The sequence below is a fragment of the Podarcis gaigeae genome (genome assembly GCF_964106915.1).
Source record: "Podarcis gaigeae genome assembly, chromosome: 7".
NCBI classification, from domain to species: Eukaryota; Metazoa; Chordata; class Lepidosauria; order Squamata; family Lacertidae; genus Podarcis; species Podarcis gaigeae.
In genome coordinates this window covers 25,063,648-25,076,558 of record NC_139683.1, presented here as the reverse complement: position 1 = coordinate 25,076,558, position 12,911 = coordinate 25,063,648, and the positions used below count along the sequence as shown (strand labels likewise).

Genomic DNA, 12,911 nt, shown 5'->3' with positions numbered 1-12,911 from the left:
TTTCTCTCCTGCACACAACATAAGAGAAAAGGAAACAAATTGGTGTAGAACATCCAAGCCTTTCAAAGGAAGGTTTTCAGCTCATGAGGTTACAAAAATAGCAGCGTTCAGATCAGCATAGTCTGCCCTTGTTAAGAAGGTCACGCTGAGCTAATAGGCCCTGAGGGACTTCTAAACTGCTGCTTTGTGCCCTTGGCAAATTTAAACGGGCTAATTTAATCAGTTGACTTGGCCATGCCTAGGAACATTCCCATGTCATCACTTACTTCATGCCAGATCCATCCTCCAAGTCTCATTCGTAATTTTGCTCCACTTTTGGCAAAGAAGAAGAAGCCTGCTTTCCTAAGTACTATTTGTTGAACAACACCACTGGCATTAAAATTAAACAGAAAAGGGGAGGCAGGGGTTGCCTTCTACAAAGTTTAGTGGGCTCTCAGAGCGGAGACATCAAATTCTCTTCTGTTTATTTATTTATTTTACTTAAATAGCCATTTAAACCACCTTTTTAGGGTCATTACCTTTCCAACGCAGTCCAACATAATAACGAAAACCATATTACTAAAATCACATGAAAGAAACACAGCCAAAATCAGAGCAGCAGATAAAACAGTTATTAAAACACAGCACCAAAATAAAAAAAATCATCCAAACGCTGACCGGAACAGAAAAGTCTTTATTGGCCCCAGACTCTGGGGTATTAAGAGCTATTACCAGCCCCTTACATTGGACCTGGAAATACATAGGCAGCCAAAGTTACTAGTGCAACATAGGTGAAATTGAAGCGTCCAGCCCCTCGAATTGTTTTTGCTGCTGCATGTTGCACCGTTTGAAACTTCCAGAGCGAGTAAGGCAGAAACCCCACATACAGTGGGCGCTTGTGTTGCGAACGTGATCTGTGCAGAATGCACGTTGGCAACCGCAGCGTTCACAACCCACAGCGGCGCATCTGCACACGCGCGGGTTGCGATTCAGTGCTTCTGCGCATGCGTGACCCCCCAAACCCGGAAGTAACCCATTCCTGTACTTCGGGGTTTCGGTGGGTCAATAACCTGAAAAAACGCAACCTGAAGCGTCTAAAATCCGAGGTATCACTGTAGTGTGTTTTACAGTAATCCAGACTGCATACAGCTAACGCGCAGGGGACTGAAGCAAGGTGCGACTAAGACAAATGCAGGAAACATCCATTCTGCTGCAAGTGCCTTAGACAAATTCAGAGCTAAGGGCTGAGAAGCACCTGTGCTACATAACTTGCTTTTACTTGGCAGTATTCCGTGCTTAGTTTGGGCCAGCTCACTCATTTCTAAGCTGGAAGATAGACTGTAGTATATCTAGACTAAGGTTTGCTTTGTTGTCATTTTAGAATGCTTTGAATGGAGCCTGATAGTATATTGCTGTAGTTGTATTCTCAGAGTTCTGTTGAATTCAGTGGGACCTTCAGGTAGTATATAAGGATTACAGCCATAACTTTTAGAGAAGAAGTGGAAGAAATAACTTGGCACCTGGATTTGGGGGCAAGTCTTCCATCTGTTTCTTTATTACTTTAACACCTTCACTGTATGTGCCCCTTGATATGATAACAGAAGGTTGGTGGGAATGGGACAGATCCCTACCCCAAAGGTCTAAATTTTGACATTGGTGTGAGGAAGACAACAAAGGGAGGGGAGGGAATGAAAGCAATTGGCAAAAGTTTTTTAAAAAAAGACCAGACAAGAGGAAAGAGAATGTAAGAAAGGTCTGAATTAAGAGGTCTGTCTTATTTCTAAATAATGGCTGTTGAATTTCCAAAAACGTAAAGATGCACAAGTAAGATGCACCCGTAAATACTTGCACAATACTTAGTAGAAGTAAATAGGACTAGAGTTCCCATTTTTTACTTTTGGCCATAGCTCTTTGATTGCCTAATGCTCTCTGTTACGAAGCAGGGGCAGAGAGTTGGATTTTAATCCTGCATCAGTTCAGATCGTCTCTTGGTTCAAGTTGCTCAAGACACAAATAAATATAATCAGAGACAGTTAATGTAACAGACAACTTACTGGTATCTCACTTGGTTTTTCTTTTAATGTGGTAAACTGAATTTTCATCTATCTGGCAAAAGCTGCTTAGTGTCTTGCCAGAAGGATTAGGCTCCCTTCCTTAAGCAGAATCTTAAACCGTAAGTTAAATGAACTTGCTCATCCAGTGAAATCCTTGTAAAATACACTTAAGGAAGAAAAAGAAAGCTCTAAGAGAAATAATGGCCATTATGCATGTGTGCACACAGTATGCTTAAAAAAGAAAGAGAGAGAGAGAGAGAGAGAGAAAGAAATGAAATTCCATAATTTAAATTCTTCATTAAGAAAACCTGGATTTTGAAACCCATATAATCATGCAAATTTCTCCTGTTTTGCATAATTTTATTCTGCCACTTGTACTAGATCATCACAGAGAGAAGCAAGGATCTGTACAAGACCTCCATCGCTAGAAACTTTATTCAGATACCCCTCTGGCTTTTGAAATCATCATAAACATGAGAATTAGAAACGTGTTCATTCTTTTTAAAACATTAAAACAGGGGTAGGGAATCTGTGGTCCTCCAGAAGTTGTTGAAGTGTTTATTTGTTTATTTATTGAATTTATATACTGCCCTGTACCCGGAGTTCTCCCATCACCCCTGCCATTGGCCGTGCTAACTGGAGCCACAGGTTCTCCATCCCTATTATAGGCTCTGTGGTTTAGACCACAGTGCCACCCACGTCCCATATAATGGGGCATACTAGGAATTAAACCTAGGACTCCCTGCATGCATAGTATGTGCTCTACCACTGAACTGTGATGCCACCAGATACTACTTTTATTGACTTGACAGAAGCTAGTCTCTTCTCTCATGGCATGTTCACACATCCACAACATACTATTTATGTTGCCACCCGCCTGCTGATAATACAGAAATGGAGGCACATGTAATGCAAATTACCATTCTAGCCCATGTACATTTTTTACATTTGCATTACAAAGCAGCTCTGACAAAGATATAAAAATGCTCTAAGGGGTTGTTTATTAAGGGGAGCAAAGTTGTTACCAAAAAATGGAAGGAGTTTTTGATAAAGGGGGACGGAGCCTGACCCAAGGTATAGGATTTTAAAGGCTTTCAAAAGTGAGCTGTATTATGGATGGTCCTGAAAGCTTATTTAGCACCCCATAACATGAGAGCAATTTATAAACTAGCTCACAAAATCATGCAAACACCCCCGCCCCCCACTGAAGATATCAAAGCATGCTCTTAAATTAAAAACAGCCTGTACTTCTTTTGTCATTCCCTCAGAGTTATTGGTTTCCTGGAAGCTATTGTGTGCATCAAATTTGGTCAAGACCTCTTCTCCAAAACACAGATATTATATGTTGTGTTTTGGCTCCTTTGTGTGGTAAGTGGCTCTTTATTTTGCACAATGCTTTGCTCCTTAGGTCTTCCTCTTTGGTACGGCAACCATGTTAGTTGCCATCTCTCTTTGGTCATTGGCTAAATGTAAGCCACAATCTACCCATTAACACAACTTTGTGACCAGGGCTGCAATGTTTAACCTAGACACATTGCTTAAAAATAATAATTGAAATGGCGGATTCTTACACCAATAAATCTATCCCCGGCTGGTGCTCTGCTGGCGTAGTGAAGCTTCTGCCAAATTCTATAGCCAGGGATGGATTTTTTATTTCAACCCAAGTGTCTCACGCTCTTCTGGGCAGCCTTTCAGGGACCACACGCCAATGGTGTGTGGGGCCAGAGGAAAAATGGACAGAGCATTCAATGTGAATTTTACCATTACCCAGTAAGCTCTATTCTCTCTATCCTCCATCCAGACAAGAAAAAAAGCATTCACAGATTAGAGTACATATTCCAGCCAGGCCAAAACACTGAAGGGTGGTGTACAAAGCAGGACTGGGGAGAGGTGTGTCGCTTGAGGAGAGTCCTAAAGGGAGGCCTGGAGAAGTTCCTCCTTTACCTCACAGGCCAGAGATTCCTAATATTTGCTATCGCCTCTTAAGCAGCAGGCATCTGGTGTAGAATTCAACCCTAAAATTCATATACATAGTTGTGTTTTGGTTTGTTTTTTTTTAATTGGGTGATAGCCCTCCCTGTTCATAGTGGTAGTGTAAAATAAAAATGTTTGTAGTATAAATAGGTACTTATGTATACACTAGGAAGAGAGGCTCAGTGTTCATCAACATTGCTCACCTCCAACGATGCATTATAAGTCATCCTGAGGCAACTTGTTGAAAGATGGGGTGTGATGGCCTGAAATAATAAAGGAATTAATGTAGAAGCTGGTAGGTTTTGACTCTTCTCCCTCCTTTTCATCCCTTTTCCCAATGTTGTAGGCCGTTACTACTTTCCTTTGTTTATATGGAATGGTTTGGTATGCGGACCACTACGGACAGCGAGAAAAGGTAATGCTTAACTGGGCACAAGGCACATTTTGAAAGATGCTTGTGTGGAAGCCATGTTAAAAGTCTATTTTGCCAGAGCTTGGTGAGGGTAAGGTGTCAAGATTCTAAGGTCCGTTCTTGGACATAGAGAATAAATTACCCCCCAAAAAGCATTTTATTATAAGAGCATTGATTTTGGCTATTTCTAATGGGTTGGGTCCAGATTTTGCCTTCTGCAGACTGAAAGAGTCCTTCAGTCTTTAGAAGGCTTTTGGTCCAGTGGACTCAGGATGCTGAACTCAGTGGTCCTTTCGGCTTGATGCAGCAGGGTTCTTGAGCTCTGAATTGTAGATCTAGCCAGTCTTATTACTGAATAGTAACTTGATTTTGCAACACCTTCCCTCCTCACTAAACGGGTGCTCTTACCTCATGATTTTATGCACCTCAATAAATCCTACGCCACATAGATGTGGGTGCTCTGTTACCAAAAAGGATGGAAATGATCCCTTCTATCATATGCCTGCTGACTTGGTATTGAGCACCATGTAAATGGGGAAAAACATGGCATTTGTTCATGCATAAATTTAAGAAGCCCGCTCTTTGCAGGAAGACTTGCATTGCTTAAGCAGAAGTCAGGCCCAACTAACTCCCTACTGTGTAGTCATCCCTATCATTCCAGTCTTACAGCTGGAAAAGCAATTTTTTAAATTGTCATTGCACCTGGGCGGAAGGGCAGATGGGAATGCCAAGCAGCAGGAGGAGGTTTGGGTTACATAACAAAGTGCAGGGGACATGATTAAGCCTTTTTCTCTCCCCTCCTAGCTGTTAGACCTGTATAGCCCGGTGTGTACGTTAGGAAGAAGGCGCGAGGAAAATGCACCGTGTATAGTGTTCGACCAGTCATCTCTGCAGTTTTCAGAAAGCACGTTTAATAAGAGTTTGGAGGCAGTAAGCGTAAATGATTGCAAAGGTGGAAACCCCATGATGATCCTCTTTGTCTCCACAGACGCTGTCAGAAAGTGAAGACAGCTCATACATCCCAGATGCTTCCTGGCTTAACTCTAAGTTTACTAGAGGTACTGGTGGTTTGTATGGTACATTCTGTCCCAGCCAAATAGTCCTTGGAGATATATGGGTGTGGGTGTCCACTCTCTCTCACACACAGACATACAAACATCTCCCTCCCCACCCACCCTAGTTGGTTCCTTTTCAGCAGCTTTCTTGGCTGAATTCCCAAGTTGGTTTTTTAATGGCCCTCAGATAGATAGATAGATAGATAGATAGATAGATAGATAGATAGATAGATTTAGTTTAATAGACCACCTTTCAGCAGCATGCCAGTACACAATAAAGATGATGCCTAGGAAAATGGGCACCCCAAGTGGCGTGAAGCAGCAACTGGGCTTCGCAGGTCTAGATTCCAGGGCACTTAGTTCTAGGGCACTGAAGATTCTGGGGCACTCAGTGCTTTTTGTAGCCTTCTCCCTGGTTCTAGGGTAAGTAGATGACATTTCCAGCCTACAAGGGCCAAGGAGCTGTGACGGAAGGCTTCACCACAGCAAGGACAGACCTCATCACCATGGCGTCACTGATGACTGTGGCAGCGAGGGAGGGGTCACGCGCCAGAGATGCTCTGAGGGCGTGTGCCCTTATACTAACGCCGGCACTTATAAGCCACCTCAAAGACACGCAGGCAAAGGATTGTGAACGATGGCCTTGCGTTTAACATTAGAAATAATTCACACTGGAAACGGTAGCACAAAAGAGAATAGATGAACAAAGGGAACATCACACTTGCCTTGAGTCTGCATTGATCTCTTAATGCCTGCTTATGCATTGAGGATTGCTCTCTCTTCTGAATCAGAGGGATGGAGCACCTGTGGCGCTCCGCTTTTTGCTGGACGGCTCCAGCCATCGTGGTCCACGATGAGGGACAATGAAAGCTGTAGTCCTCTGAGGGCTCACACGATCCCCATCCCAGCTGTATTGTTAAATTGGCTGGGATCGAAGGAGCTTCTTCAGATGCTCTCCAACGTTCATGCCCAATGGAAGTTTGTCTTTCTTCTTTGAAGAAATACGTCCTCATCCCATTTTGTGAGTTGGGATGCTACAGGGTAGGGCTGCCATTTGAGAAACCCAAGTTCAAGCCCTCTTTGGTATGCAGATCCATTTGTCTGGTTCCTTGGATCTAGGCCCCTCCGTCCTTATGTCAATATGGAGTGGGGGATGAAACAAAATTACTGTTAAGCATTTTAATAGCCCGCACTTTATATAGCAATTGTTCTTTGTCATGAATTGAAATTTTAGTGTAAATGAAACACTTGTTTCTATATACATATAAAGAGAGAATTTTTATTAACACAGATTTTTCCTTCTGATTTTCAACATGCTTTTTAAAGCTCTATGTAATCTTTTTTTTATATACTCGTGTTTCTTCTACGTCATATGAAAACACATTTTTCTGTACTATGATCTCTTAATACAATTTCCTAGCAATTCCTTTCCCCCATCTTTTAAAAACTTTCTTGAAATCTATAAAAATTCTAAACAAAAACTTTTCTTACAAAATATTACAGTGCTGAAAACATTTTTTTTTTCTTTATATTTTTCAGCTTTAGTGGCATATTCCATTTTGGCAAGTGCTTATATAAATTAATAAATGATGATAATTGGTATATTTTATTTAGGTTTTTGAAACATACCAGCATGTTTCTTTCTTGTGTTTAGTTGTTAAGGGGATCGAATTAAAATGGTCTAAAACTGAATCGTACATGCTAACGGGCATCTCAGTTCTCTGACTCGCAGCTGAAGTAGCACCACTGACACAAAAGGGGCCGATTTGGGGGAACCACAAAGTTTGCAAAAGTTCAAGAAATATTTTTTGAGGTGTGAGGGAACTCTAAAGAGGAGAAGCTCTCCAAAAAGCAGCCCAGGGAGTGCTGAACATGCTTAGTGGCCACAGAATGCTTTTCCTTTTCCTTTTCTCTCCTTCTCCCCCCGCCATTTAAAAAAATGTATTTGTGCCCCAAATACTATTCCGACACTCCATCCAAGGTATATTAAACATGTTGCCTGGATGTTGGGGATAAGTTTTTTTGTTGAGTTTCTTTCCTTTTCCACTTTTGGCTCCAGTGTTCCTTTTCCTTGTTCCCTAATTTTTCCAGCATCATCTGTGTTAAATTGTGTTGTTTTATCTTTTACACTTTTCTGTCCGATAATGCCACCATCTACTTCTTCCTTGTTTTCCGTTGCCATTCTTTAATCGTATTAAACGGTTGGATTAAACTAACAGACCCTCACTTGCAGAAGCTTGCTCAAGGAATTCTGCTGGTGCAGCGGGGCTCCCCTTCCTCTCCTTCCCCCCCCCCAAAAAAAAATTTGGCTTTGGGGCTGTTAGAAGAATCTCCAGAACAGTGTGCAGGGAGGAGTGGGGAAATTGCTCTTGCAATTGAATTCCTCCCAAAGCTTCTTGCGGTTGAATTCCTCCCAAAGCTACTAAATGTTAAAGCTTCTAAATTTGGAACCTGGGGTTTGATCGGCTGCTTTGGCAGCCCAAGGCAAAAGTCTCGCCTTCAGAACTGGCCGCCTCCTTATGCTACACACTGCAGGGTGACAAAAAACAAAACAAAACACAGACACACACACAGGTTGAATGCTGTCATGTGTTGAGAAATAGGTCCCAGCTGATTGTCATCCCTGTCCTGATCTGACATCCATGCAGGCACTTCTCACCCAGGAGAAGTGGCCAAAAAAACTGTGGCCTCATGGTGGCCAGACTTCTCCATTCAGGGGTCCAGGTAGGCACGGTCAACTGCATGACAAATGTGTCCTGTTAGTGTGGTTCCCTTTGCAGCTGTGGATAAATGTGGAATCACACAGCTAGAATTCTACTGCTTGATTCCCCTGCAAAGAAGCTCACCACCATTCCTGGGAGTTGGCTGAGTAAAGAGTTTGTTCTGCTTGCTTTCTTCTCAACCTTTCTCTTTATCTCTTCCCCATCCCACCAACAGCAGTGTCCCATCTGCTTACAGTTGTGCACTGCTCTCATCTCCTACCCCTCACTCTTGAGGATCCTCAAAGTTCACATGCACACCCACTAGATTTTCATAGGGTTTGGGAAGCAGAATATGGAGACCAGGATCTCACCCACAGCTCCTGCCTTGCAAACCTATAGACCGTTGTTTTCCAAACTTGGGTCTCCACCTGTTTTTGGACTACAACTCCCACCATCCCTAGCTAGCAAGACCAGTGGGCAGGGGAAATGGTAATTGAAGTCCAAAAAAAGCGGGATACCAAAGTTTGTGAAACACTGGTCTATAGAGTTATTCTGCTCCAGAGTCCTGCTCCAGTACCTAGTGTTTCCATGTGCTAGCTAGCTTAATATCAAGACTGAAGAAAGAGTTGAGACAACTATATTACATTGTAGGTAAACGGTTTTCTTAACAGATGATATAATTTGGGGGACATAATTTGGGAGTTAAGCCACTAGATGGCATACCGGTTTCAACTAAAATGACTCGGGATGCATTAATAAATCCAGAGATTTACATTTGCCAGTAAGAAAAGATGCTCTTTAAAATAACCACATCTCACTTGTATAAATGTGTGTGTGTGTATGTGACTTGTTTGTTAGGAATGGAAGATAGTCCGCCCAAACACTCCAGCAACAGCGAGAGCCATTCATCTAGGAGGAGGAATCGCCATTCGAAAACAAAAGTAACCAATGGAATTGGCAAGAGATAGAGAGACAGACAAGAGAGGAGGAGAAAGAGAGAGAATCAGTTTCTAGATTTGTTCCAGAAGTGTGCCTCTGAGAGCAAAGAAGCAAAACTGGGCCTGGTTCTGAACTCCCTGCTGGAAGGTCGACAAGAGAATAGGCGGAGGAGACAGGGGGACAACATCTTCAGCAACCAGAGTCCTTGGACCTTGTTAACATGGAGCTCATCCGTGTATCGCAAATCATTCGCTGCCGTCACTTGCCATCCATTGGCTCAGATCTTCTGCACTTGACACTCAAAATCGTAGTAATATGTTTAAAGGCAAAATAGTTGCTTGTTCCTGAAGGGTTCCTGTGATAGTCTTTGTTCAAGTAGTGTGTGGGTGCCTTCTGAAGGCCTTTCTTTAATTGAGGACGATAACTCCAAGTTAACTGGCAACCAGTTGTTGTTTTTTGTTCGTTTTTCAGTTGTGGACTTTTTACATTCTTGTTTGTTTTCAACAGAACCTTTTTGACTGAAAGATGCTCTGGCACCTAAGTTTTTCTGTGCTGTTAGATTTTTTTCAGGAAATCAACAGTTCCATATTTCAGTCAGCAGGGTGCTAAGTATTAGAAAGTACATTCATGATTTTTGTCCAGGTCATTTTTATAATTGCTAAATGTTCATTGTGTTCATGACATTCTGTTACACAATCAGGGCTGTGTCAGCCCTTGGCAAGAAGACAGGCCCAGAGCCATTGGCACATACATATATATATATATTGATTATTTTCTAACATCTCCAGTTTCCTGTATGTTTATCATCACTTCAGCTACACCGTTCTTTTCTCTTTAAAGGCCTAAGCTCCCAACAGCAGCAAAATGATCCAAATTATAAACCAAAATTCATGCTTAAAGCTTTGCAAATCTCTAACTGGCCTAACACAGCAGCTTCCCCATGGGTGATACAATGTTCTTTGTATTATTGTGGTGTAACATTACCCCCCCCACACATTTATACAAACTAATTCCACTTCTTCCAGGGGTCAGTTTTACAGAATGCTTCAGCAGTTTTTGTTCCCTGGTGTGTTTTTTTTAATCCCCTCACCCATTGGAAAATTGGTCTCACGGCATCATTCCCAAGAAATGAAATAATCATAATAATGAAGTATTGAACCCCCAAATCTTAAACTGTTGGGATTAGGCCAGTTTTGCGTAGATTCTGCTTTCTGTGTTTAGTTGGTCTTGATTTGTGTGTGCCAATCACGTTGTGGGGCTACTTACTCCAAAAGACATGGCTAAGGTGACTGGTTAAGTGAGAACCCACATCCTTTCCCTCGCACTTCAGCTGGGAAGAGCTGCTTGCTGTGATAATGTCATGGGATATGCACTGCAAGATATGAAGCGAAGTGACTGTAAATAGAAAAAAGACCACCATAATCCATGACTTCTTATGTGCCACAAAGGATCAGCTTTTTGAATGCGCTCACTATGCAGCTGCTAATCCATGGAAAGCTCTGTTTTTCTTTTCAATCATGAATGTGCAAACTCTTGCATCAAAAGCTGCTATATCCTATTTGCTGCAACTGTGCTAAATGTTACCGGCCTGGGGGAAAATGTACATGTCTGGAACTTTCCCCGTTGACAAATGTTGGGTTTCTTGATCATATTTTGAAATATGTGTACTTTTACATCTGTGTATTCTTAGCATGCTGCATAATTTCCAAATGGGTTGGTTTTTTGGTTTTGTTTTGGTTGATGCTCAAGGTCACTTAGTTTTCTGTCTTAATCCCTTTAGAGTCAGTTACTCAAGAGAGACCAATGTGTATGTGTGTGTTTTTCTATTTATGCAAGACCAAAGTCAGAAAATGTTAGGGCTCTTCCGAATGAACTTTTCACACTGTTCAGTTTAGTGTTAATAATGCCCATTCTTCCAAAGAGCCTGTCCTGTTTTGCAGAGCCTGCAACACATAGAAATATGACTGCTGGAGTCAGTAATAAAATTCCCACTCACACTGGTAGAGATGTGGCCCTAGTTATAATACAGTGCTGCCAAAAGCCATGTTTGTCAGCTGAAACTAGTGCTCACATGCACAGTTAATTATATGCATAGATAGAGCGCACATGCAGATCTTTGGCAAAATCAGTGTTAATATTTTACTGTGGCTGGAAGACAATGCACCTTGTGTTCACTGGGGCTTTTCAGCCTTTCTCTTCCAGCAGTAACTCCCTGACACACCCTTAGCACCCCCGCCTTCCCGAAATGGCTGGTCCGAAAGGTGCAGGGACCATGTGAAGTAGCATCCCGTGGAGGCTGGACTGCTGCTGGAAGGGGAAGCCAACATCATCGACATAATCTGTGTGCACACAGATGTACTTTAGACACACACTTTGAATCCTGGGCTGTGTACTTTTTCCATTGAGGAATTTAAAAATACCTTGCATGAGTGGACAGTCAGAAAGTGGACAGTCTTTAATCCTCATAGAAAGGAAAGCATCCTATAGGAATGTTTCCATGTTGCTAAATATCAGCTATGTAAAAGTCTTCAAGTATTGCGTGAAATGCGGGATTTTCTGTAGAGCCATCGCTTATCCTATCTCAAAGTGGCATGTACACGCTCAGTTCAGAGTGACGTGTGTGCTCTATGCTTTCTATGGAAATGGAACCTGGACCACTAGAAAAACGCAGGTTTTGATCAGGTCCCAATATGCGATGTGGTCAGACTCAAATGTTTTGTCCCATAACCACTGAGCTCCACACCGGGGCTGTAGCACTCTCACCCTTGAGTTGGGAATTCTGGAAGGAATGTATTTGCTCCCATTTATATGCTTTGAAACTTGCTTTCTGCCTTCTTCATGTCCCCCTCATCCCACCGTTCTCACTCCCCCAGTTTGTGGTGGCTGTTTTTAAATTAATTATTTACTGTGTGCTTATTGAAAAAAGAGAGAGGTTGACATGGTTCTGCTGGAGACTGTGCTGTATTGTCAGTCAGTGATGGGGGAGCCCTAACTTTCTGTGGCACAGCCCAAACAGTGGCAACCGGTTTATAGCATTTGCAAAAAAAGCTCTGATGCGAAGAAGCTTATACACACACACACACACACACACACACACACACTCGAGGCCAAGAGTACAGAAAAGTTACCCACCCAAAGTAAATCTATTGCTAGCTGCCAGTATTAAACCTGGGTGGAGCACTGTTACGTATAAAAAGACAGTATCTAATGAACACATGGAATCTGGTTTCAACTCTGCTTTTGGTTACTCGCCTGTGAAAAATAAAGCCCCGAATACCTGGGATTAATTTGGTGCTGGTGTTATTTTTTAAATTAAAGCTGTGATTGTGTGTTTTTCTTCTGACTACAATCTTCAAGCAGAAAAGGCTATGTTGTGTCAATTATCATTGTCCCTACCGGAAGTGGACATGGTTCACCCCTTTGTGACCCTCACAGTAAAAAGGAAATCTGAATCTCTAGTACTGCAGGCTTGATAATGATGAAAATGAAAATTTGACCCAAAAAAGACTTCTTGCTTCTAATGTACTCCCACAGTTGGCTAGTTCAAATTTCTTCTTAAAGTTTGGGGTGCCGTTGGCTGCTTTGCTCACACAAGAGGGAGCTCTTTAGCTCATTCTGTATCCAAGAATCAGATTGATGTTCTGGTATAAGGCTGTAATCCTTAGCTTTTCACTTTGGGAAAACAAATGGATGGGAAGGAATGAAAATTATAAACACTGCATTCCTGTTATCAACTAGTATCGAAGTGCCAAGTACTGCAATGTCCATATGGAATTAATGCATTATGAAAAGTAAT

The 12,911-nt window shown here is 42.1% G+C and overlaps 1 protein-coding gene across 1 annotated transcript in view; it reads left to right on the top strand.

Moving 5' to 3' along the window:
• The window catches only part of PTDSS1 (phosphatidylserine synthase 1), a 37,508-nt gene extending 25,106 nt beyond the window's left edge, over positions 1-12,402 (top strand). Inside the window, exons 10-13 of the mRNA XM_083749802.1 lie at positions 3,302-3,401; positions 4,354-4,422; positions 5,408-5,477; positions 9,035-12,402. Coding sequence (XP_083605928.1) covers positions 3,302-3,401; positions 4,354-4,422; positions 5,408-5,477; positions 9,035-9,144 — 349 coding nt within the window. The 3' untranslated portion in view covers positions 9,145-12,402. The remainder of the gene's footprint in view (positions 1-3,301; positions 3,402-4,353; positions 4,423-5,407; positions 5,478-9,034) is intronic.
• Positions 12,403-12,911: the final 509 nt, after the last annotated feature.